Source organism: Aythya fuligula, chromosome 23, assembly GCF_009819795.1.
Source record: "Aythya fuligula isolate bAytFul2 chromosome 23, bAytFul2.pri, whole genome shotgun sequence".
NCBI classification, from domain to species: Eukaryota; Metazoa; Chordata; class Aves; order Anseriformes; family Anatidae; genus Aythya; species Aythya fuligula.
Window position 1 is genome coordinate 3,445,558 of NC_045581.1, and position 22,445 is coordinate 3,468,002.

The 22,445-nt window shown below is 65.9% G+C and overlaps 3 protein-coding genes across 5 annotated transcripts; 2 read left to right on the top strand and 1 right to left on the bottom strand.

Moving 5' to 3' along the window:
- Positions 1–1,185: 1,185 nt before the first annotated feature.
- Positions 1,186–2,172, bottom strand: GPR3 (G protein-coupled receptor 3). The gene has a single exon (XM_032202464.1). It carries the CDS (start codon positions 2,170–2,172, stop codon positions 1,186–1,188), a length of 987 nt encoding a protein of 328 aa, XP_032058355.1.
- A 3,056-nt stretch (positions 2,173–5,228) lies between these two features.
- CD164L2 (CD164 molecule like 2) lies at positions 5,229–10,372 on the top strand. Of its 3 annotated transcripts, none has more exons than XM_032202196.1 (6): positions 5,229–5,337; positions 6,927–7,031; positions 7,459–7,536; positions 7,649–7,717; positions 8,230–8,395; positions 9,920–10,372. In XM_032202196.1, the coding sequence occupies exons 1-6, from the start codon at positions 5,241–5,243 to the stop codon at positions 9,924–9,926; spliced, it is 522 nt and encodes a 173-aa protein (XP_032058087.1). In that variant the 5' UTR covers positions 5,229–5,240; the 3' UTR covers positions 9,927–10,372. The 3 variants fall into 3 exon arrangements, with proteins under 3 accessions (XP_032058087.1, XP_032058085.1, XP_032058086.1); XM_032202194.1 differs by lacking the exon at positions 9,920–10,372 and adding an exon at positions 8,889–8,918; XM_032202195.1 differs by lacking the exon at positions 9,920–10,372 and adding an exon at positions 8,889–8,918 and having other exon boundaries at positions 7,652–7,717.
- A 2,976-nt stretch (positions 10,373–13,348) lies between these two features.
- On the top strand, positions 13,349–22,360 carry MAP3K6 (mitogen-activated protein kinase kinase kinase 6). The gene is made up of 28 exons (XM_032202465.1): positions 13,349–13,619; positions 14,142–14,281; positions 14,885–14,908; positions 15,230–15,417; positions 15,620–15,788; positions 15,971–16,077; positions 16,186–16,356; positions 16,644–16,756; positions 16,846–17,005; positions 17,092–17,242; positions 17,336–17,443; positions 17,527–17,576; positions 17,669–17,764; positions 18,034–18,118; positions 18,212–18,345; positions 18,437–18,564; positions 18,656–18,792; positions 18,980–19,085; positions 19,233–19,399; positions 19,493–19,673; positions 19,756–19,906; positions 20,101–20,266; positions 20,358–20,543; positions 21,123–21,228; positions 21,351–21,558; positions 21,641–21,884; positions 21,976–22,052; positions 22,142–22,360. Exons 1-28 carry the CDS (start codon positions 13,349–13,351, stop codon positions 22,239–22,241), a joined length of 3,924 nt encoding a protein of 1,307 aa, XP_032058356.1. The 3' UTR covers positions 22,242–22,360.
- Positions 22,361–22,445: the final 85 nt, after the last annotated feature.

Here is a 22,445-nt window from a genome sequence, read left to right on the forward strand (position 1 = left end):
CCCCCAGCTGACACCACACAGCCGCACGTCACCGTATCACAAATTATACTTTTATTTCCCCCCCCCCAGTGGTTGTAAACAAGAACCAGCCCCGTGCCCTGTGCAACACCGCAGCGAGGATTCCCCCCTCGCATCCATCCCCCCCCCCCACCCCAAAAAAATGTGCAAATCCCATCCCAGTGCAAAGAAACGCTTTGGTGAGCGGCTGGGGGGGGGGGGGGGGGGCAACCGGCAGCAGGGCGATGGGGGGGCTCCGAGGGGACACCCCGAGGCTGCTGGGGTGGGGGGAACCGAGCCCCTGTGCGCCCCCCCCCCCCCGCCCAAAGCCAGCGAGCACTAGAGGGCAGCAAGCCCCAGCGCTGCGCCCGGCCGGGAGGGAGGAATTACCCAAAAAATAAATAATTTACCCCAAAAAAAAATAAATAGATGCGCGGACAGCTGGGAGAAGGGGGTGGCTCCGGGTCCCTCCTTCTCTGGCAAGCGATTTCCCCCACGTACATTCCACCCCCCCCACCCCCCCCAATTAATGTAAAAAATATATTTTAACTATCTGAGGTAAATAACGCTGTAAAAAGGCAAAGGGGGGGGAGGGACACGGTTCTGGTGTCGCCCCCTCCTTAAAAAAATAACGCGTTGTAAATAGTTCTAAAGAAAATATGAGGATCTGCCCCCGTCTCTCTCTCGCGCGCACACAGAAATATAGATTATATTGTGGATAAAAAATACGATTTTTGTGTTTTTTTTTTTCTTCTGTAAATTCAAAAAGTGGAAAAATTGAGGGCGGGGAGGGGGGGGGGTTGTGCACAGAAGGGGAGAGCCGGGACGAGCTGCAGCAGCGCGTCCCCGGCGGGGAGGAGCGAGATGAAAAAGGGGGAAAAAATAAAAATAAATAAAAGAATAAAAATAAGAATAAGAATAAAAATAAAAATTAAAAAAATAAAAAAATAAAAAAAGAATAAAAATAAAAAATTTAAAAAATAAAAAAATAAGAATAAGAATAAGAATAAGAATAAGAATAAGAATAAAAATAAGAATAAAAATAAAAATAAAAATAAAAATAAAAATAAAAATAAAAATAAAAATAAAAATAAAAATAAAAATAAAAATAAAAATAAAAATAAAAATAAAAATAAAAATAAAAATAAAAATAAAAATAAATGAAAGACCCCAACGACAACCGGGGCGTCAGACGTCGCTGGGCGACCTGGAGCGGAAAGGCATGGTGGGGGAGACGCACCCGCAGCACACGGCCCACAGCACCTTCTGGATCTCCTGGTTCCTGAAGGCGTAGATGACGGGGTTGAGCATGGAGTTGTAGGTGGCGGGGAGCAGCGTGACGTAGGTGTAGAGGGCCGGGTAGCTGTAGTCCCCCAGCAGGCAGTAGACGGCGAAGGGCAGCCAGCAGGACGCGAAGGTGCCCAGGATGACGGCCAGGGTGGCGATGCCTTTGCGCGTGGTGACGTAGTGGGAGCTGGCCAGGAAATGTCTCTGCACGGCGATCTGCTGGGCGTGCCGGCACACGATCCTGCAGATCTGCACGTAGAGCTGGAGCATCACGGCGAAGACCATGAAGAAGGAGACGGAGAGGATGATGAGGTGGTTCTTGGTCAGGGGCTTGACCACGCTGCACGCCGAGGGCTCCTTCAGGCAGTTCCAGCCCATGACGGGCAGCAGCCCGTAGCAGACGGAGGCTCCCCAGGTCAGCACCAGCATGATGTAAGTCCTGGTGACCGTCCTCTCCGAGTAGTAGGTCAGGGCGTTGTAGAGGGACAGGTAGCGGTCGATGGTGATGGCCAGCAGGCTGCTGACGCTGGCCGTGAAGGAGGTGACCAGCAGCCCCACCGTCAGCAGGCTGACCGCCTCCGACGGGACGAAGTAGACGAAGGCGAAATGCAGGATGAGCCCCAGGCCGGCCAGGAGGTCGGCCGTGGCCAAGCTGCCGATGAGGAGGAACATGGGAGCCCGGAAAGCCGGCGTGTAGAAAATCACCACCACCACCACGGCGTTCTCGCAGGAGATGATGGTGCCGGAGACGCAGAGCACCACGTCCCAGGGGTTCAAGGCCAGCGGCTGCACCACCGATTCCAGGTCCAAGGAGCCGCCGCTCCCGTTCCTGGCCTCGAACCAGCCCCGCTGGCCCGTGCTGGAGTTGTGAGGCCCGTCCTCCATCATGCTGCCGGAGGCCGACCTGCCGGAGCCCAAACCCAGGGGACCCCATCAGCACCCCGTGCGTCCCCGTGCCACCCAGCCCTGCGCACCCGTGTCCCATCCCCGGGGGCTTCCCCCAAAAAAAGTTGTCCCCATGATCCGGGCAGAGCGGGATGGAGCAGGGCACTTGGGTCACCGTTGGCCCGAAGAGGGCATTTGTCCAGCGGAGCTTTGCTTTGGCTCTGCTTTTTCTTCTTTTTTTTCAGGGAAAAAATAAATAATTTTTGCATTGATAAAGGAAGGAGGAAAATTAAATAAATAAAAGCGAACAGCTCAGCCCGCTCGCTCCTGCCTGCATTAGCTGCCCGGGGGGGTTGTGCATCACACAATAAAATGGGTGAATACTCAGAGTGGGTCCGGCCTCGCTGTCCTGCCCCCCCTGCTCATGTCCCCCCCACCCTTAAAAAAAAAAGGAGGGGGGAATGTTATGGGGATGGGCAGCAGCAGGTGAAAGGGGCGGCCCCACCACCATGGGGTCCAGCCCACCCCCTACAGCATCCCAGCGGGGGGGTCCCCTGCCGGGGGGGGGGGGGCTGGCAGGGATGCTCTGTGAGGGCAGCACAGCCCCGGGGCGGGGGGGGGGCACACAGAGGGGGCTCACACCCCTTCCTTGGTACCCCCCAGATCCCTTGTACCCCCCCCCCCAAAAAAAAAAAAAAATCCACGGTACCTCCCCAGAAAAATCCCGGTGCCTCCCCCAAAATTCTCGGTGCCCCCCCCCCCAAAAAAAAATAAATTCCGGGTGCCCCCCCCTCCCTCCCCAAAAGCGCTCACCTGCCGGGATGCTCGGCCACAGCCCGGGCTGGGGGCCCGCTGCCATGGGCGCCGCCGAGTTATAGCGACCGAACCCCTCCGGGGGGGTGGGGGGGTGACTCACCGCCGTCCCCCCCCCCCCCCCCCCCCAAAGCAGCCCCGCTCCCCCCGCTGTGACGTCAATAGCGCGCCGGAGCCAATCAGCGCCCCGCAAAGCAGCGCGGGCGCGCGCGCGCCGCATAGTAATCGCAGCGGGGCTGGAGCTGCCCATTCATAAAAACAGCCCCCCCCCTACACACGCACACCCCCAGCCCGGCCCACGCCCGCCTCCCCTTTATCCCCCCCCCACCTCAAACCTACACCAAAGGCCCCCCCCTACAGCTCGGGTTCCCCCCGCCGCGTCCTTGCGAAGCCCTTGTAGGGCCGTGATGCAGAGCCCTGCAACCCCCCCCCCCCCAAAAAAAAAAATCCCCTCCCCACCATTGCAGAGGTGTGGGGGCTTCCCTGGGGGAGGGGGGGCGTGGGGGCGGCCGTGGGAGGCTCCGCTCGGGGAAAGGATGTGGGGGTGGCCGCGGGGGTGTAAGGAGGTGTCCTCCCCCACCCTGCGTGGCTGGGGATGCTTGGCCCTCCCCGCTCCGGGGCCGGGGCGCTCCGTCTGGCTTTCCCACGCGGGAATAATTAGCCCTGAATAATTAATTCATCGCCGGGAGAGCCGGGAAGGGCTGGCCCGGCGCGGGGTTGCGGGAAGGGCGGCTGGCAGGGAGGAGGAGGAGGAGGAAGATGAGGAAGAGGAGGAGGAGATGCACCCCCGGGACCCTTTCAGGACCCCCCATGAGTGGGGTTGCCCCCACGGGGGGGCCCGGGAGAGACCTTACAGGGGCACGGGGCGGGGGGGGGGGGACTCAGTGCACCGGGATCCGCTGCAAGCATCCCATAGGAGCGCAGCGCCCCGGAGGGGGTGGGGTAGGGGGGAGACCCCGACGGTCAGGGGGAGATGGGGGGGCTCGGCCCGGCGGGTGCTGAACCCTGGGGGGGGATGTTGGGCCCCCCCGGTGCCGCGACCCCAGAGGGGTCCCACCGCCACCACATCTGGTGTGTGCAGTGTACATATGGCACATGCAGCGTGAGGTGGGATGTGCAGTGTGTGTGCAGTGTGTGTGCAGTGTGTGCAGTGTGTGTGTGCAGTGTGTGTGTGCAGTGCATGCAGTGCGTGCAGTGTGTGTGCAGTGCTTGCAGTGCGTGTGTGCAGTGTGTACCCACAGTGCGTGCAGTGTGTGTGCAGTGTGTGTGCAGTGTGCAGTGTGTGTGTGTGCAGTGTGTGCCCACAGTGTGTGCAGTGTGTGCCTGCAGTGCGTGCAGTGTGCGTGCAGTGTGTGTGCAGTGTGTGTGCAGTGTGTGTGTGTGCAGTGTGTGTGTGTGCAGTGTGTACGCAGCGTATGCACGGTGTGCAACGTGTAGGGGGTGTGTGCTGTGCGTAGGGTGTGCAGCGTGCAGTGTGCACACAGCTTGCAGTGAGTGCAGCGTCTGGGGTGTGCAGTGTTTGCTCAACATGCAGTGTGCACACAGACAGATGTGCAAGCAGGGTGCGCAGGGTGCAGTGTGTGAGCAGTGTGAGCAGTGTGCAGGCAGTGTCTGCACCATGTGCAGTGTGTGTGCAGTGCATGGCGTGTGTGTGCACAGTGTACATGCAACGTGTGCAGTGTGTGAGCAGTGCAAGCAGTGCGAGCAGTGTGAGCAGTGTGAGAAGCGTGTGCAGTGTGAGCAGTGTGAGCAGTGCGAGCAGTGTGAGCAGTGTGTATAGTGAGTATTGTGAGTAGTGCAAGCAGTGTGTGCAGTGCATGCAATGAGCGAAGTGTGAGCAGTACATGCAGTGTGAACAGCGCATGTAGTGCGAGCAGTGGGAGCAGTGCAAGCAGTGTGAGCAGTGCAAGCAGTCCATGCAGTGCGAGCAGTGCGAGCAGCACAACCTGCAGCCCTGCGGGGGGGGGGGAGGGCACAGCCGTGGCTTTCCCACGGGCAGGCGGGGGCAGCCTGGGGGCTGGACCCCCCCCTGCAAGGGCCGGGCCCCCCGGGGCGGGGCGGGGCGAGGCGAGGCCGCCCCCTGCCCGCCCCCGCCGCCGGGGCCGCCTCCCGCGGGCGCGCATGTGCCCGCGGCACGGCTCCGCACCGCTCTCCCGGGAGCTCCGCAGCTGGCACCTCCCGCCGTGCCGGGCCGTGCCGAACCGTGCCGAGCCGTGCCGAGCCGTGCCGAGCCGTGCCGGGCCGTGCCGGGCCGTGCCATGGCCCCACCGTGCGCTGGGGCGCTGCGCTGCGCGCTCCTTTGCGCGCTCCTTTGCGCGCTGCTGTGCGCGCAGGGCCCCGCTGCCACCCGCGCAGGTAGGGACCGGCCCCGCGGGGAGGGGTGCTGGGGGGGGAGAGGTGGTTTAGGGGCAAGCCCAACTCCGGGGTGATGTTTAATGAGGGTTCCCCCTATGAGCCAGGACCCTTCCTGGATCCCCTGCCCCGCAGCCCGGCCCGTGGCACCCCTGGGACCCCGCTGGCACCGGGTTGGGGCCGGGACCCTCAGGGTGTGAGGGGTGTGGGGGTGTCCGTGTGCGGGGCGCCGCGTCCAGGCCCCTCTCCAAAAGAAGTTGGGGTTGGAGCACGAAGCCCTCGTCCTCCTGGCCCAGGTGCCCACAGCCCCAAACATGGGTTATGGGAACCCCAAAGGGGAAGGATGGGAACCCCGGGCTCAAATTATGGGAACCCCAGAATTTCTGCTGCTCCCCTTCTCCCGTCCTCCCACTCCTTATAGGAACGGGAGCCTCACGGGACACCGGGATGGGGCGACCTCAGCCAGCCCCGCTGCCCCCCTCCCCAATTTCCCTCCCCACACCTGCCGGCAGGAGCGGGAGCCGATATTGTTGGGCTCGAACGTCTGTTCCTGTGCCTGCCGTGATAAAAATAACTGAAATTACAAACCTGCCTGAAACGCTGCGAACAAAGTCCTACTTTCCCATTGGTTCCCCGCGGGTCTCCAAGCCCCGCAGGGAGGGGGCCGGCGCCGTGCCCACCACGCCGTAGCCATGGCAATGGGTCCGCAGCATCCGACTTCCAGCCTCGTGCCACCCGGTGCCCCCTTTGCTTTTTGCTGTGGGGGGCACAGAGAGGGAAGAAAGAGGCCTCTCGGTTCAGTCAAGAGGAGTTTGAGCAGCCAGGCCTGGCCTGGGCAGCCTGCAGGACCCTAAAAGCCTGCAGGACCCTAAAAGCAGACCCCAAAGGGAGTTGGTGTGGCCGGGTGCCTCCCTGCAAACCACTGCCCATGGGGATGGGGCAGCAAAGCCTGGCACGAGGCTGACCCAGGAGGCCACCAGCACCCTTTTTTCCCCCCAAAAAAAGTCTGCAAACGAGTTCTCCCCTGGGAAAAACAGCTCCCGGCCCCTTCCCGGGATGGTGCAAGCGCGGTGGCGGGCGTGGGATGCGAGAGCTGGGTACAGGGAGGGCCCGGCCACGGCTCCCCGGAGTCCGCTGCAGCCTCCCTCGCTGACAGTCATCACGTTAAATTAATGATGAGCGCGTGTGGGGGAAGAGCTGGTGGCGGAGCAGCACCGCGAACGCCCAAGTGACTCACAGAGCCTGAGCGATGGGGAGCGGGGGGCACCGGGGGGGGTGGGGGGTGGGCAATCAGGGCATGGAGGTGCTGAGCGTGCAAGGTGAGGAGCAACCAGGCTGGTACTGCTGCCTCGTGGCTTTTAAACCTCCCCAAAAATGTCCCGGGACGGGAAGGGCTTGTGCTGTGCCGTGGATGCAGGCACAACACGGTTGTGGGCACGACGTGGTTGTGGGGTGGGGGGTGTCCCCCTCTCCTGGGGGCTGTAGCCCACCGGGATGGGGCTGGTGATCCTGGGAGCAGTGGGACGGGGACGGGCAGGTCCCTGCAGGATGGGTGCTGGCCCTCATCCTGCTCTTCCCCCTGGTTTTTGCAGGAGAGTGCGGCGAGCTGCGATCCTGCCAGACATGCACCGCCGGCACCGCCTCGCCCAACGGCTCCGCCTGCGTCTGGGTGGGCTGTGGGGCGCCCCAGGAGCCAGGTGAGGGGGGCTCAGCCTTGGGGGGGGCGGCACCAGGCATCCCACAACCCCAGGTGCCCGCAGCCAGCCCTTACCCCGCGCCTCCAGACCAACACCAGGCGGCTGCGCTCTCCTATGGACCTGTCAAATCCAGCTCAGCACCCTTGGGTGCGTGGCCCCGGCTGCTTTCCCCAGTTCAGGTCCACCTCGCCTGGCCCAACACGGTTCCATCCTCCAGCTTTAAAGCCTGTAGGGTTTTGGTGCCCCCAGCTCCCAGCCACGATGGGTTTGGGGCAGCTCTGGGAACCCTCCACGCGTCCGGGGTGCGGGTGCCGCAGGGAGACACGTGCCCAGGGCGGGACCCAACGGGGTGGGGGCGCAGCGGGTGGGGGCGCAGCGGGTGGTCCCGGGGTCCCGTTGGGAAACTCCTGCTCCCTTTATGCCGCAGAGACCTGGAGCTGCGTGCAGAGAGGGGCGGCAACACGGGGGACGTGCGTGCTCTACAACACCACCGCCCTGTGCCCAGGTAACCCCACACCCCCAAAAAAGCCCAGCCTTCGGGCTGGGGGGGGCGTGAAATCCCGGGAGGTGATGTCCCTCAGCACTTTGTCTTCCCCCTATTTCTCTGTCGCCTCCAGCAGCGCTGAAATCCCCCACCAAAGAGCCCCCACAGCCCCCTAGCAAGGAGCCGGTGACACATTCGCCACGTGAGTGGGGTTGGGGCTGGGGGGCCGGGGGGGGGGGGCAATGATGGGATGGGACCGACCTCTTCCCTCTGCGTCCCCTGGGGAGGGCTGAGCGCTGCCCCCCTCTTGGGGTTGCACTGAAGGAGGTTACACCGTGGCTGTGCCCACGGGGTGCCAGCCCTGTCCCTGTGGTCACAGCTCGGTCCCTGTCCCCCCTTTTTTTTTCCCTTTTTTCCTTGCCGGGGGGGGCACGGGGAGGACAGCAGCAGGTGAAGGGGCTGGGAGTGGAGGAGCCTCTTCCAGGAAACGGGATCTGGAGGGCATGGGGCTCGCTGCGGCCGTAACCGGAGCCGCTGCCCTCTGAATTATTGATGCCAGCGGGCTGCTCCGGCACGGGGGGGGGCCGAGGGGGGGGCACATCCCTGCCTTTCCTCCCTCGGACCCCCCAAATCCTCCCTCTGTCCTTGCTGGGGATGGCTCGGGGGGATGTAGGGGTACCCAAACGCCCCCCCCCTTGCTCCCCTTGCCCCCAGGGACCAGCACCACCAGCGCCCCGCTGACCGGCAGCCCCGAATTTCACCCCCCCGGATTTGACACGGCCAGCTTCATCGGCGGCATCGTGCTGGTGCTGAGCGTCCAGGCCGTCGTCTTCTTCATCATCAAGTTCATCAAGTCGAAGGACAGCACCTACCAAACGCTGTAAGGCTCCCGAGCACCCCCCCTCGTAGCTCTGTGCTCCCCGGGGGGGGGTCACACCGCCACGTGCCTGGGCTGAGCCCCCCCCTTGAAGCCATAAATCGGGGTGGCCCCGGGTCCCGTCTCGCCGTGTCCCGTCTCGCCGCTGAGTGTTGTCTCCCGTGGCTGTTTGTCCGTCCCCTCTTTATTTGGGGGGGGGTTGGGGGGGCAGTTTTGGGGTTGGGGGGGGGTGGCACGGAGGATTAAACCCGTCTCCTTGTCGGTGTCCTGCCTCCTGTCTGTGCGCTGCTGCCTGGCCCCATCCCGCCTCCGACCCCATAGGGAACACGGGGCGCCCCGAATCCACCCCATAAGGCTGAGCCAAGGGGGGGCCGTGCTCTTTTTCCCCCCCCCTCGCCCCTTTCTCCTGCCCACCCACCGTGGTGCTGAGCCCCTCGGGGGGGCTTCTAACGTGGGGGGGGCCGTGCCCCATCTCTCTTTCCTTGCACGCTGCCAGAGAGGACAACCAGTAGGTGCTGGGTGCTGGGTGGGGGCCGCCCCCCGCGCCCCCACGGCTTCACCCATCCCTCCCCCCTCCTTTTTTTGGGGGGGGGGGGCAAAGGGCTCCTTTCGTCTTTCCTGGCCTGCATGAGGGGGGGCTTCTCCGCTGGTGTGCTGTGCTCCTGGGGGTGCTGCCCCGGGGCGGGGTGGGGGGGGTGACCCCAACCCCGGTCACCTCCGTCCCCATGGAGGTTGGGTGCAGCCCCCGGTCCCCGTGAGCCCCTCTTTGGGATGGGAGCTGTGGTCCTGCTTAGAGATCACCCAGTAGTGTGCGCCCCCCCCGTCCCATGGGTGCCCCCCCTATCCAACGGGTGCGCCCCCCTTGTCCTATGGGTGCCCCCCCTGCCCTCACTGTCCCCTAACCCACCCCTCAGGGCTGGTTTTGGGGTCCCCTTTTCCTCCTGGCTCCTTCACCCCAGTGCCTTCACAGCCTGCGGGGTCCCAACCCCGTGCACGGTGTCCCCAATGTCCCCCCCCCGGTGCCCCCAGCCCCTCTCCGTGCCCCCTGGAGGAGCAGGGCCAGGCCCTTGCTGTGTGCTTTTGCTGTGCCTCTGTGTTGCTGCCGGGGATGGGGGGGAGGAACACGTTGATGGGGGGGTCCCTGTGTCCCCCCCCCCGCCTTCTGTGTGCTGTTTTGGGGAGGGGGGGGGTGCGTGCTGTGTGCTGTGGGGTGAGACTTGTAGCTCCAGCTGCCCCCATTAAACTCTGCGAGGTGGTGTCTGTGTGTCCAGCCCCTGTGTCGTGTCCTGGGGGGGCCCTGGGGGGGGGTCACGGAGCCTTTTTTGGGGGGGGGGGCATGGCTTAAAAACCCCGTGCCCCCCACCCCTTCCCTGCAGCAGCCCCCATCCGCCTGGGTGCGGGACCACCCCGTGCCGGGTGGGTGCCATGGGGTGGGTTCTGGGGCACCCCCTGCTTGGGGGGGGGCCGTGTGTGTGTCCCCCCCCAGGCCCTTTTTTTCTACGTGCCCTTCTCTGTCCGCTGCCCTAGGATCTGAGGCCGGGGCCGTGCTCTCCTCGTCCCCCCGGGGAGGCAGAGAAGAGGCCGGCGCTGCCGCGTCCCCGGGACCCTCCTGCCTGGCCCCCCCCCGCACCACAACTATGCAAAGCTGGCCTCTCTGCCCCCGGGGGGGGGCTGCAGGACCCCCCCTCTGTGTCCTGCATGTAGGGGGGCCGGGGCTGGGATGTGCCACCCAAGCCTGCCCCGTGGCCCTGGTGTGGCTGGGGACGTTTTGGGGGTGTTGGTGGCTGCGGTTGTGTCCCCCCCCCAATGGGGTGCTGGGGTGGGGGGGCCCCTCCAGCTGCAGCCCAGCCTTTGGGGCCCCCCCCAGGCTTACCAGGAAGCCGGGCAGTGGGAGGACACTTGGCCACAGTCACTGGGGGGGGGGTGAGTGCCACCCCAAGCCCCCCACCCCGCACCGGGCAGAGCCTGGGCTGGCGCAATGGGGGCCGAGACCCAATAAAGGATTTTCCTCCTATTTTTGGTGTCTGCGTCGTGGTTGCCCCCCTGTGCACCCCCAATCAGCATCACACCCTGCGGTGCCCTCTCGGGGGGGGGGACATCCCTCCTGGCCCTGGGGAGGCTGCAGGGGACGGGGGGAGGATTTGGGGAAGCGCTGGGCCCCCAGCCCCAGCAGAGCGCAGCGGTGGGGAGGGGGCACCTGTGTGGCCACATCCAGCCCCCCCAAAACCCCGTGCCCCAAATTTGGGGACAAGGAGCCGCGTTTCCATCCCGCAGAGGCCGGGTGGCTGCAGCCTCCTGGGCTCTGCCTGTCCCCAAAGCGCGCTGTGCCCCGTGTCCCCAAGTGCCCGACGTCCCCGCTCCTCCCTTTTGCCCACGGCTGGGACAGAGATGGCTGCGCAATGCCCGGCTGTCTGTCCGTCTGTCTGTCCATCTGTCTGTCCGTCCGTCTGTCTGTCTGCACGGCGGTTTGGCTGGCCGGGCAGCCCTTTGGCCGTGCCGTGGTTTGGCTGCCAGCACAAGGGTTTGGTGGCCCGGCCGGTGGCACCGCGGGGCCACTGGTCCCCTGTGCCTGTGCCCCTGCTCTGGGTCCCCAACGTGAGTTGGGGACCTCCTGTACCCAAGGCTGCCCAGTTGGGGATGTGATGGGGACACAACTGGGGGGGACACGATGGGAGACACGGTGTGGGGGGGTGATGGGGATGCAGGGGGGATGTGGGGACACAATGGGGAAGTGATGGGGATGTGATAGGGACGTGATGGGAGATGTGATGGGGGTGCAATGGGGGCGTGATGGGGACAGAATGGGGGACGTGATGGGAAAACAATGGGGACAAGATGTGGGGGATATATGATGGGGACACGATGGGGACATGATGGGCACGGAATGGGGACACAATTAGGACACAACGGGGACACGATGGTGTCAGGGGTGCAATAAGGATCCAATGGGGACACGGGGGGACTCCCCAGCCCCTTCCCCCCCCGGGAACCACACAGCTTCCCTCCGGCCCCACCCCGGCACGCATTGCACCAGCAGCACGGGGGGGAAGGAACCGGCCCCCATCCCCCCCCCCGGGGCTCTGCAGCTTCCCCTTTTCCCCCGTGCCCGTTTTGCAACCGGTGCCCATTGGAGGAGGGGGGGCAGCAGCGGGGGGGGGCAGCTCCGGGTGCTCCGGGGGGTCCACGCACCCCATCCCCATCCCCATCCCCATCCCATCCCCATCCCATCCCCATCCCCATCCCCATCCCCATCCCATCCCCATCCCCATCCCCATCCCCTCCCCTCCCACCCCACGCCCCGGGGCCGGGCGCGGTTCCCGTGGCCGCCGTTGAGTCAGGGCCGGGCCGGGCGGGGGCGGGGGCGGCTCCCGGTGCCCGGGGCGGGGCGGCTCGGGACGGGGCCCGGGGCGCGGGGCGGAGCGGAGCCGGTGCGGGACAGCGAGGAGCGGAGCTGGACGGGAAGGAAGGGCCGGGGGGTAAGGGACAGCCCCCTACGGGACACACCGGTTAGGGACACCCCCGATAGGGTCACCCCGGTTAGGGACACCCAGGTAGGGGCATCCCCATAGGGTCACCCCGGTTAGGGTCACCCTCGTAGGGGCACCCCCGGTAGGGTCACCTCCATAGGGTCACCCCGCTTAGGGTCACCCCGCTTAGGGTCACCCTCGTAAGGGTCACCCCGGTAGAGGAACCCCCAGTTAGTTACACCCTGCTAGGGTCACCCCCTGTAGGGACACCCCCATAGGGTCACCCTGGTTAGGGTCACCCCGGTAAGGGACCCCCCGGTAAGGGACCCCCCGGTTAGGGTCACCCCCATAGGGGCACCCCCGGTTAGTTACACCCCTGTAGGGTCTTCCCTTTTCTCGGTGCCGGTTTCCCTGGCGCCGGGTGCGCGTGTTCCCGGTGCAAGGCACGGGATTTCCCAGTAGGGTGTGGGGTGGTGGGGTGCGGGACGGCCCGGAGGGGAGCGGGGCAGCTCGGTGCAGGGTGCGGGACGGCTCGGGGTGGGGTGGGGGTCCCGGGAGGGTGTGGGCTGGCCCGGTGTGGGGTGCAGGCTGTCCCAGTAGGGTGCAGGACAGCTCGGTGCAGGGTGAGGGCTCCCCAGTAGGGTGCGGGACGGCCTGGTGCAGGGTGCAGGCTGTCCCAGTAGGGTGCAGGCTGTCCCAGTAGGGACCAGGGAAGCTCGGTGCAGGGTGTAGGACATGCTGGTGCAGGGTGCCGGCTGTCCCAGTAAGGACTGGGGCAGCTCAATGCAGGGTGCCGGCTGTCCCAGTGCACAGCACACGCTGTCCCAGTAGGGAACAGGGAAACTGGGCGCACAGTGTCCTGGTGCAGTGTGCAGGGCAGCCCAGTAGGGTGCAGGGCGGCCCAGTAGGGTGCCGGAAAACCCGGTGCAGGGCGCACAGTATCCCAGTAAGGAAGGGACAGCCCAGTGCAGGGTTCATGCTATCCCAGTAAGGAAAGGCCAGCCCAGTGCAGGACGCACGCTATCCCAGTAAGGAACAGGACAGCCCAGTGCTGGGTTCACACTATCCCAGTAAGGAAAGGCCAGCCCAGTGCAGGGTGTACACTATCCCAGTAAGGATCAGGACAGCCCAGTGCAGGGTGCACACTATCCCAGTAAGGATCAGGCCAGCCCAGTGCAGTGCACACCCTATCCCAGTAAGGATCAGAACAGCCCAGTGCCAGGTTCACCCTATCCCAGTAAAGAAAGGCCAGCCCAGTGCAGGGTGCACACTCTCCCAGTAAGGATCAGGACAGGCCGGTGCAGGGCGCACACCATCCCAGTAAAGATCTGGACAGCCCAGTGCAACGCACACACCATCCCAGTAAGAAAAGACCACCCCAGTACAACGCACACACCATCCCAGTAAGAAAAGACCACCCCAGTGCACATCACACCCTACCCCAGTGCCCACCAGGCCCCCCCAAAGTCCTGCCCCCGTTGTCCCAGCCATGGAAGCCCCGGGTCCCCCCCCGGCCCCGGCTGCCGGCAGCTGCTGGCAGGACCCTCTGGCGGTGGCGGGCACGGCGGGCCGCCCGGTGTGCGGGGGGCGGCGGCGGGCGCTGCGCGTGGTGTGCGTGCTGAGCCGCGAGCCCCCCGCCTGCCCCGCGCTGCGCCCCCTGCGCGACGCCTGCCGCGAGCTGCGGGCGCGCCTGCACACCCTGCCCTTCGACACCCTGGTGCTGGGAGACACCGGCACGCTGGAGCGCTTCTACAACGCCGGTGAGGATGCCGCCCCGCTCGGTTTTTTCAGCCCCATCCCTCTCGTCCTGCGTCGCCGGGAGCATCCCGCCCGCCTCGGGAAGTTTTGGGGCTGAGTGATTTTATTTATTTGGTTTTCTTTTGCGTCCCTGCGGCTCCCGGCACAGCTGCTGTTGCTGGCCGCTGGCTCAGCTCTTGGCTTTTCTGCCTCCCTCCCCTGTGTTTCCCCGGCCGGCTGGGAATTTGCCCAGATGTCCCCCTCTCGCAGCACGTGGGGCATCTGAAAGGGCGTTTTTGGGTTTGCCCAGGGCTCAGCCCTGAGGTGCCCCCCTGAGGGGCTCCCCCCTTGCTCCCCAGGCTCAGGCTGAGCCACGCGAGCACCGGGGGCTCTCCAGGGCTGGTGGCTCTGCTGGCTGCCCCTGCCTCGGTTTCCCCAGCGCTGCTGTCACCCTGGAGAGGTGGCTGGGTCCCCACTGAGGGATCTGCAGGTTCAGGGTCCCCGTCACCCCTCTGTCCCCTCTGTCCCCTCTGTCCGTCCTGCAGATGTGGCCGTGGTGGAGCTGAGCGACGCCGTCTGCCAGCCCTCGCTCTTCTACCACCTGGGCGTGCGGGAGAGCTTCAACATGCCCCACAACGTGCTGCTGTGCTGCCACAGCGCCCTGCCCGGCCTCCAGGCCCTGCAGGTGAGCGGGGACGGCCCCGGTGGCTGCGTGTCCGGGCTGAAAACGGGCCAGGGGTTTGGGCACCCGTGCCCCCAGGAGGCGAAGCTCCATCCATCCCCTTCCCGAACCCGGCTGAGTCCCCAGGGTCACGGCCAGCTCTGGCAGAGGTTTCCCTGTGCCCAAAGGGGATGAGGAGCAGGGTGATCGGGGACCCCCAGGGTGTCCCAGAGCAGGATCCCGTCCCGATCCTGCTGGGAACCTGCCCTGGGAAAAACCAGTTCCTCGGAAGCGAGTGGGGACGGTGGGGAGGTTCCTCATCGCTCGGAAAAAATGCAGGCGGGAGCACATCCAAATTGTCCCCAAATGTCACCCTGACCCCGGGGAGCCCCAGCACACCCCGTTCGGAGCCCTCTTTCCGCACAGTGGGGCGGGGAGGTGAAGCCCCCTGCCCTGGGGGGGGGTCTGCAGGGGGTCGGGGGCACCCGGTGTCCCTCGTGTCCCTCGCCATGGCTGGCTGCTTGCCAGGTGACGCTGGGCCCTGAGCCTGAAATCAGCTGATTTCTTCTGCGCTGGAGCTCATTAAGCCCTCCCCTCCCTCTCCTCCCTCCCTCTCTCTCCCCCCAGGAGGACATCTGCCAGAAGAACTCGGTACGGTTTTCCCCTGGCCTTGCTGCTGCCGCAGTGTCTGGGGGGGTTTCGAGCCCCTCCAGGTGGCCTCAGCGGGTGGGCGCTGCGCAGGGGGAGCGAGGTGTGCCCCTAAATGCAAGTTATGGGGTGCACTGCCTCGCTCAGAGCGAGCACAGGGAACGGCAGCGTGGGGGAGCGCAGCTGGATTCGGGGAGCGTTCACTCTGGAGCGTAATGATGGCTGTGATAACACGGGCTGCGTGGATGGGGCTGGGCGGCAAATTTGGGGAGAGGGGGCTGATTTGGGACCGGCACGGCCCCTCACCCCTTCTCCCCCTCCCAGGACCTCTGCGGCACCTACACCTTCATCCCCTACGCCGTGACCGCCCAGAACAAGGTGGTGTGCTGCGACGCCGGGGCCATGAAGTGCCTGGCCGAGCTCTTCCAGCCCAGCTTCGGCACCGAGCCCTTCTTCACCCCGCTGACGGCACGGCTCGTCAGGCTGCTGGAGGGGGTCCCCACCAACTCCTGGTACGGCTGCAGCCCCCCCCCGGGGATGTCCCGGCCCCCTCCTTTCAGCCCTGATGCCCGCGTGGGCTGGCGGCGCTCGGAGGGGAATTGCCACCACCCTGACCCACCCTCAGGGGCAAACCCTCCTGGCTGGCTGCGTGTGCCGGGGTGGTGCTCAGCCCCGTGTCTGTGTCCTCCCACCCCAAAAAAAAAAAACCCGCAGTGGCTATTTTCGGGAGACCATCCGGCGCGACATCCGCCGGGCGCGGGAGATGTTCCGGGGCGAGCAGCTGAGCCGGGAGCTGGCCCGCATCCAGCAGCGCCTGGACAGCGTGGAGCTGCTCAGCCTGGACATCATCGTCAACCTCCTCCTCTCCTACCGCGACGTGCAGGTGGGGATTTAGGGCTTGGGGGGGTCCCGGGATGGCATTGACACCCCTGGGAGCGCGCTCTGCATCCTCCCCTTGCTTGTCGGAGCTGGAATACCCCCAAAATTCGGCTGTTTGGGGCAAGCATCACCCTTGGCGTCCCCCTGGAGCCCCCCAGCTCAGCCCCAACGCCGTCCCCCCCCCAGGATTACGACTCCATCATCTCGCTGGTGGAGACCCTGCGGGCCCTGCCGACCTGCGACGTGGCCGAGCAGCCCAACGTGCGCTTCCACTACGCCTTCGCCCTCAGCCGGTGAGTGCCAGCAGGGGGGTGGCACGCGGCCCGGTGTCCCCACAGGGCAGGGGACCTTGGGACCGTGTTCTTGGGGCCGATCGCCCAGCGCCATCCTCGTGTCCGCAGGCGCAACCGCCCCGGGGACCGTGCGCGGGCTCTGTCGGTGCTGCTGCCCGCGGTGGAGCACAGGGACAGGGCTGCCCCCGACCTCCTCTGCTTGTGTGGCCGCATCTACAAGGACACCTTCATCAGCTCCAGCTTCACCGACACCAGGGCAAGGGACCGAGCCTTGTACTGGTGAGGCTGGGGACAGGGCTGGGGACAGGGCTGGGGACGGGGCCATCGGCGTGCCCTTTGGGGTCTGCAGGGTGCTCTGGCAGCGCAGCCCCCACCCTTTAAATCCCCCCAGCCACAATTTAAGGGCCGTGATGCCAGCCCCAGCAGGGCTTTTATTTTTCCTCCCTTTGCGAATTTTCTTGGCCAGCCCCATTTGGGACCGGTCCCATGTCACCGGGGCTGGATGGGGGGGGTGGGGGCGCAGTGGCCGTGCTGTCCCCAGGGGCTGAGCCCTTCCCTGTGCCCAGGTACAGCAAAGCCTTCGAGGTGGAGCCCAGCCTCCACGCGGGCATCAACGCCGCCGTCCTCCTCGTGGCCGCCGGGCACCAGTTCGACAGCTCCGTGCAGCTGCAGCAGATCGGTGCGTGCCCTCCTGGGGGGGCTGGGGACAGGGTCCCCCTCAGGGCCGTGCCATCGGGGGGTCCCTGACGGGTGGCTCTCCGCACCCAGGCGTGAAGCTGAGCTGCCTGCAGGGCCGCAAGGGCAGCCTGGAGGAGCTGCGGCACTACTGGGACGTGGGCTTCTGCCTGGGGGCTGGCATCTTGGCCAACGACCTGGGCAAAGTCATCCAGGCCTCCGAGAAGCTCTACAAGCTCAACGCGCCCAGCTGGTGAGCGGCACGCCGAGCCCTCACCCTCCTAGGTTGGGCTGGCTCTCCGTTTTGGGGGTCTGCTGGGACATCCCCGTGCCCCGCAGGTACCTGGTGTCGGTCATGGAGACCTTCCTGCTCTACAAACACTTCCAGAAGAGCCCCCCGGTGCCGTCGGCGCGGCAGGAGCTGGCTGATTTCTGGCTGGCCTTCCTCCTCGCCGCGTGCCAGCCCTTCGTCCCCGCGCCGCGCTGCCCGGTGAGATGCGCCTCCGGGGGACCCCCCTATGGGGCTGGCTGTCCCCAAGGGACGGGCGGGGGGACACGGGGTGACGCCTGCCCCGTGCCTCAGGTCCTCGTCCTGGAGCTCGGCAAGGTGCTGTGGCCGGCCCGGCTGGCGGTGCGCAGCGCCACGGAGGAGCACGCCGTGACCCTCGCCCTCGTGCACCCCTCGGAGGAGGTAGGGCTGGGATTTGGGGTTGGGGGGCTCGAAGGGGGTCCTGACAGCCCCCTCTCCCCTTCCTCTCCTTCTCCTCCCCGCAGAAAGCGGTGTCCAGCTGGAGCTTCGCGGCCGCAGACATCCGGGGGGTGAGGTGAGCATGTCCCCGGTCTTCCAAATTTGGGGGCCGCATCCTGACCCCGCTGCTGATGGAGCCTTGTTGGGGGGGGGTCCTTTACCCTCCAGCATCTGCAAGTGTGACGAGCGGGGCTGCTTCCTGTACGTGGTGCACGCCGAGGAGGATTTCCAGCTTTATTTCCCCTCCCAGCAGCACTGCCAGTGGTGAGCAGGGGGGGAACAGGGACCCCGTGGTGCTGGGGGGGTTTGGGGGATCCCAAAAACCCCCCGGGGGATGCATGGGAGGACACGATTTCCTCCCAAATTGACCTTAATTTGTGGTGGAACGGGTGTGCTGGGGGGGAAAAGGGATGAGCTAGGGTGGCAAAACCCTTGTGCCATCGGGGAGAGGGGAAAGGGGGCACGGGGGGGGTCGGTGTCCACGTCCCCAGCATCTCTGGGGGGGCTCAGGACCGTCCCCTCTCCGCGGGCAGGTTCTGCGAGCGGGTCCAATCCTTCCTCGCCGAGCAGGCGGCGGGCGGCGAGGAGCTGCCCAGCCCCACGCAGCCCATCCTGGAGGTGAGACGGGGTTGGGGGGGGACACAGAGGGGTGGCACGGGGTGGAGGGGGGGGTGACACGGCCGTCACCTCGCCCCCTCTCTCTCCCAGCAGTACAGCTACGAGTACTCGGAGACGGGCGAGCGGGTGGTGCTGGGCAGGGGCACCTACGGGGTGGTCTACGCCGGGCGCTGCCTCAGCACCCAAGTGCGCATCGCCATCAAGGAGATCCCCGAGCGGGACAGCCGGTGGGTGCCCCGGCACCCTGCTGGGGCTGGAGGGGACACCCTTGGGACCCCCGTCACCCCGCTGTGTCTCCGTTTCCCCCCCCCCGGGCAGGTTCTCGCAGCCCTTGCACGAGGAGATCGCCTTGCACAAGCGCCTGCGGCACAGGAACATCGTGCGCTACCTGGGCTCCGTCAGCCAGGACGGCTTCATCAAGATCTTCATGGAGGAGGTGCCCGGAGGTGGGCATCACCCCTGGGGGGCATCCACAAGGGGGGTCCGGGTGTCGGGGAGGGCCCCACGGCCTCAGCATGGGTGCCGTGCCCTCCCCAGGGAGCCTCTCGTCCCTGCTGTGCTCCAAGTGGGGTCCCCTGAAGGACAACGAGCCCACCATCGTCTTCTACACCCGCCAGATCCTGGATGGGCTCAGCTACCTCCACGACAACCACATCGTGCACCGAGACATCAAGGTGAGGGGCTGGGGGCTTCACTCCTGCCTCACCCCCATCGCCAGGGATCCCTCTGTGCCCAAACACCCGGGGGGACGCCCGGTGGCCCTGGCTGTTTGATTTTTTTGTGTGGTTTTTATTTATTCTGGGGCGGTTTTATTTACTTTGGGGTGGTTTTATGTATTCTGGGGGGCTCTTCCCGTGCCAGGGAGACAACGTCCTCATCAACACCTACAGCGGGGTGCTGAAGATCTCCGACTTTGGCACCTCCAAGAGGCTGGCGGGCATCAGCCCCAGCGCTGAGACCTTCACGGGTAGGGGCTGGGGGCCGGGACCCCCCCGTTGGGGTGCAGAGGATGAGGAGATGTCGGGGTCTCACACCCAGCAATGGGGAAATTACCCCAGAGGGGTTTGGGTGGGGGGATCCGGGCTCCTTTCCTCCCTCCCCGCCTTCCCCCCAGGCACCCTGCAGTACATGGCCCCCGAAATCATCGACCAGGGGCCATGGGGTTACGGGAAGCCGGCGGATATCTGGTCCCTGGGCTGCACCATCATCGAGATGGCCACGGGCAAGCCCCCTTTCTACGAGCTGGGCAGCCCCCAGGCGGCGATGTTCAAGGTACCCACGGCTTGGCCATGGCGCGGGGGGGTCCCCACCTCCAAAACGCCCCCAGCCAGGGCGGCCGGTCCCTCTGCAGCCCCGTCTGGACCTCTCCTGCAGGTGGGCATGTTCAAGATGCACCCGGAGGTGCCCGAGTCCATGTCGGACAAGGCCAAGACTTTCATCCTTCGCTGCTTCGAGGCCGACCCGGCCAAGCGGGCCACGGCGGCCGCGTTGCTGCAGGACCCGTTCCTGGCCAGTGCCAGGCGTGCCCGGGGCCAGGGGGTGCCTGCAGCAGGGGGTGAGCTTTCTGGGGGGGTCCTGGGGGGCTCCTGGCCAGAGCTGCCCACTGACCTGCTCCGTTTCCATCCTCTTTTTGGCAGATTCCCCCCGCCTGGAGCGCCGGGATGGGGATGCGGAGGGCACCGATGGCACCAGGGGACGTTCCTCGGCCAGGCAGGAGGGCGCAGGGGGGGGCACTGGGGGCAGCCCCCTGCTCCCACACTGCCCCAGTGAGGCAGCCCCCCGCTGCAGGTACTCGGGGTTAGGGCATCCCGGGCACCGGGAGGGTGGAGAGACCCCGGGGAGGGGGCTGGATTTCTGCCTCCCGTTGGGTTCTCCCCCAGTTAACCCAGTTGGAAGAGCGGGTGGCTCCTGGTCACCTTCAGGGCACTGGGAACATCGATTTGGGACACGGGGGGGGTTGATCTCACACCGCCCCTCTCCAGCTCTCCCCAGGGCTCGGCTGGCTCCGACCACAGCCTGCGCTCGTCCTCGCCGGAGGAGAGCGGCGACCGCTTCGTGCTGCGGCAGGACAGCAAGCGCCGCGCCACGCTGCTGCGCATCCTCGCCGACGAGGCGCCCGGCATCGCGGCCGCCTTGCAGGAGAGCCAGGTGGGGGCACGACGGGGGGCACCGAGCGGCTGCCGGGGGCTGGCGTGGAAGGAGCAGCACCCCCAAAGATCTTTTTTTTTTACCCATCCAGGGTGCGTCGGGGACACGGCTGGGCTCGGAGCACGTCGCCCTGCTGCTGGGCTGCCTGCGGAGCTACATCCAGCGCCCCGCGCGGCACCAGCTGCGCCGCGAGCTCCTGGCGCTGCAGGAGCGGCTGCGGGAGGACGGGCTCAGCCTGCCCCACCTGCGGGGTCCCCTCCTCGGATTCCAGGCGGTGGTGAGTGCATTGGGTACGGTGTGGGGCCGGCACCGCTCTGGAACGGTGGTGGTGTGGGGGCGGTGATGGTTTGGGGTTGGTGATGGTTTGGGGTCAGCGATGGTTTGGTGGCAGTGGTGGTTTGGGGTCGGCAATGGTTTGGGGATGGTTTGGGGTCGGCGATGGTTTGGGGTTGGCGATGATTTGGGGTCAGTGATGGTTTGGGGTCAGCTGTGGTTTGGTGGCAGTGATGGTTTGGGGTCAGTGATGGGTTGGGGTTGGCGATGGTTTGGGGGCGGCAATGGTTTGGGGGTGGCGATGGTTTGGCTTTGGTGATGGTTTGAGGTCGGTGATGATTTGGGGTCAGCCATGGTTGGGGGTCGACAATGATTTGGGGTCATTGATGGTTTGGGGTCAACGATGGTTTGGGGTTGGTGATGGTTTGGGGTCAGTGATGATTTGGGGTCGGCAATGGTTTCGGGGTGGTGATGCTTTGGTGCCAGTGATGCTTTGGTGCTGGTGCTGCTCCGGCACGGTGACCCTTGGTGTCGGTGACCCTTTGGTGTCGGCGCGGCTCTGTCCCGGCTCTGCCCCTTGCAGGTGAGGCAGGCGCTGCGCCGGCACCACGTCAAACCCCACTGGATGTTTGCGCTGGACGACGCCATCAGCCAGGCGGTGCAGGCGGCTCTCACCGTGCTCGTGAGAGGTGGGTGGCACCCAGGGGTGGCCAGGACTCGGGGTCAGGGTGTCACCGCTATGGCTCGGTGGGTGGCAGCCCCTCGGGAGGGGGTCATTGCCCCCCTCTCTGTGCCCACCTTCTGCCCCCAGACCTAGGAATGACGGCCAGCGGGCTGCAGGAGGCTGGTGACAAGGACACAGGTGACAAGGACGACCCCACGCCGCCCAGGCTCTCCGTCCCCAGCAGCCAGACCCCGTGGGACAGCACCAATTCGGGGCTCAGCACCGGCCCCAGCCCTGGGGAGGGGGGCTCAGCACTGGTGGCACAGCTCTGCCGCCTGCGCACGGAGACGGACAGGTAGGGCTTGGCACGTCGCTGTGCCCCCCCGGTGCCACCCCGTGTCCCCAGGAGCCGGTCTGTGTCCCCGCTCTCCCCCCAGGTTGCTCCGGGAGCTGGCCGAGAAGGAGCAGGAATGGCAGCAGCTGGTGCAGCGGGCACTTCGCTCCGGGGTCGGGGACGCCACGGTCCCCAGCCACCCCCAGCACCGTGGTGAGCACGGCGAGGCCACCACGGGGCAGGGTCCCTTGTCCCCGTCCCCAGAGCCCGTCCCCTGTGGCCAGGCCGACCCCCTCCTCCTCGAGTGGCTGCAGCAGCACGGCACGGACGCCGCCACCACGGCCACGGTGAGGCTGTGGGGCCCCGTGGGGCTGTGCCCCGTGGGCGGTGTGGGGCAGGGCCACCGGGGCGATGCCACTTGGCCACCAATTCCCACAGCTCCTGTCCCACGGCTTCACCCTGCGGGACCTGCTGGGCAGCGCCACCCGCGACGACCTCTTCTACACGGGCATCAGGTACCCCCGGGGGTGGTGGCACTGCAGGGGGGGGACACGGCTCGTCCCCAGTGTCCCCCCACCAGCCCCGTGTCCCCCTCCCCGGGCAGGCGCGGGCCGGCGTACCGCCTGTGGGCAGCCATCCTGGAGCAGCGCCGCGCGCTTGGCAAGGGGGGAGCGGAGCCATCCCCGACCCCAGGGACATCATGAGGTGGCTCTGGGGACACCGCCACCACCTCGCCGCATCCTGTGCCACCACGGGGAGCGTCAGGAAGGACAATTTGGGGACGTCCAGCATGGAGGAGGCAGGCTGCAGCGCTCGGAGCAATAAACACCCACCAGCCGTGCCGTCTGCTGCCGCTTCATTGCAGCCAAAAGTGCAGGGAGAGGGGGGGGCGCAGACCCCAGCCCCTA

Bases quoted from the DNA above. Each gene is read 5' to 3' on its own strand.
- GPR3 (XM_032202464.1), bottom strand. From the start codon at position 2,172: ATGATGGAGGACGGGCCTCACAACTCCAGCACGGGCCAGCGGGGCTGG.
- MAP3K6 (XM_032202465.1), top strand. From the start codon at position 13,349: ATGGAAGCCCCGGGTCCCCCCCCGGCCCCGGCTGCCGGCAGCTGCTGG. The intron at 14,909-15,229 runs GTACGGTTTTCC...TCCCCCTCCCAG, and splicing joins ACATCTGCCAGAAGAACTCG to GACCTCTGCGGCACCTACAC. The intron at 17,577-17,668 runs GTGAGCATGTCC...TTTACCCTCCAG, and splicing joins GCAGACATCCGGGGGGTGAG to CATCTGCAAGTGTGACGAGC.
- CD164L2 (XM_032202194.1), top strand. From the start codon at position 5,241: ATGGCCCCACCGTGCGCTGGGGCGCTGCGCTGCGCGCTCCTTTGCGCG. The intron at 7,032-7,458 runs GTGAGGGGGGCT...TTTATGCCGCAG, and splicing joins TGGGGCGCCCCAGGAGCCAG to AGACCTGGAGCTGCGTGCAG. The intron at 7,537-7,648 runs GTAACCCCACAC...TGTCGCCTCCAG, and splicing joins CACCACCGCCCTGTGCCCAG to CAGCGCTGAAATCCCCCACC.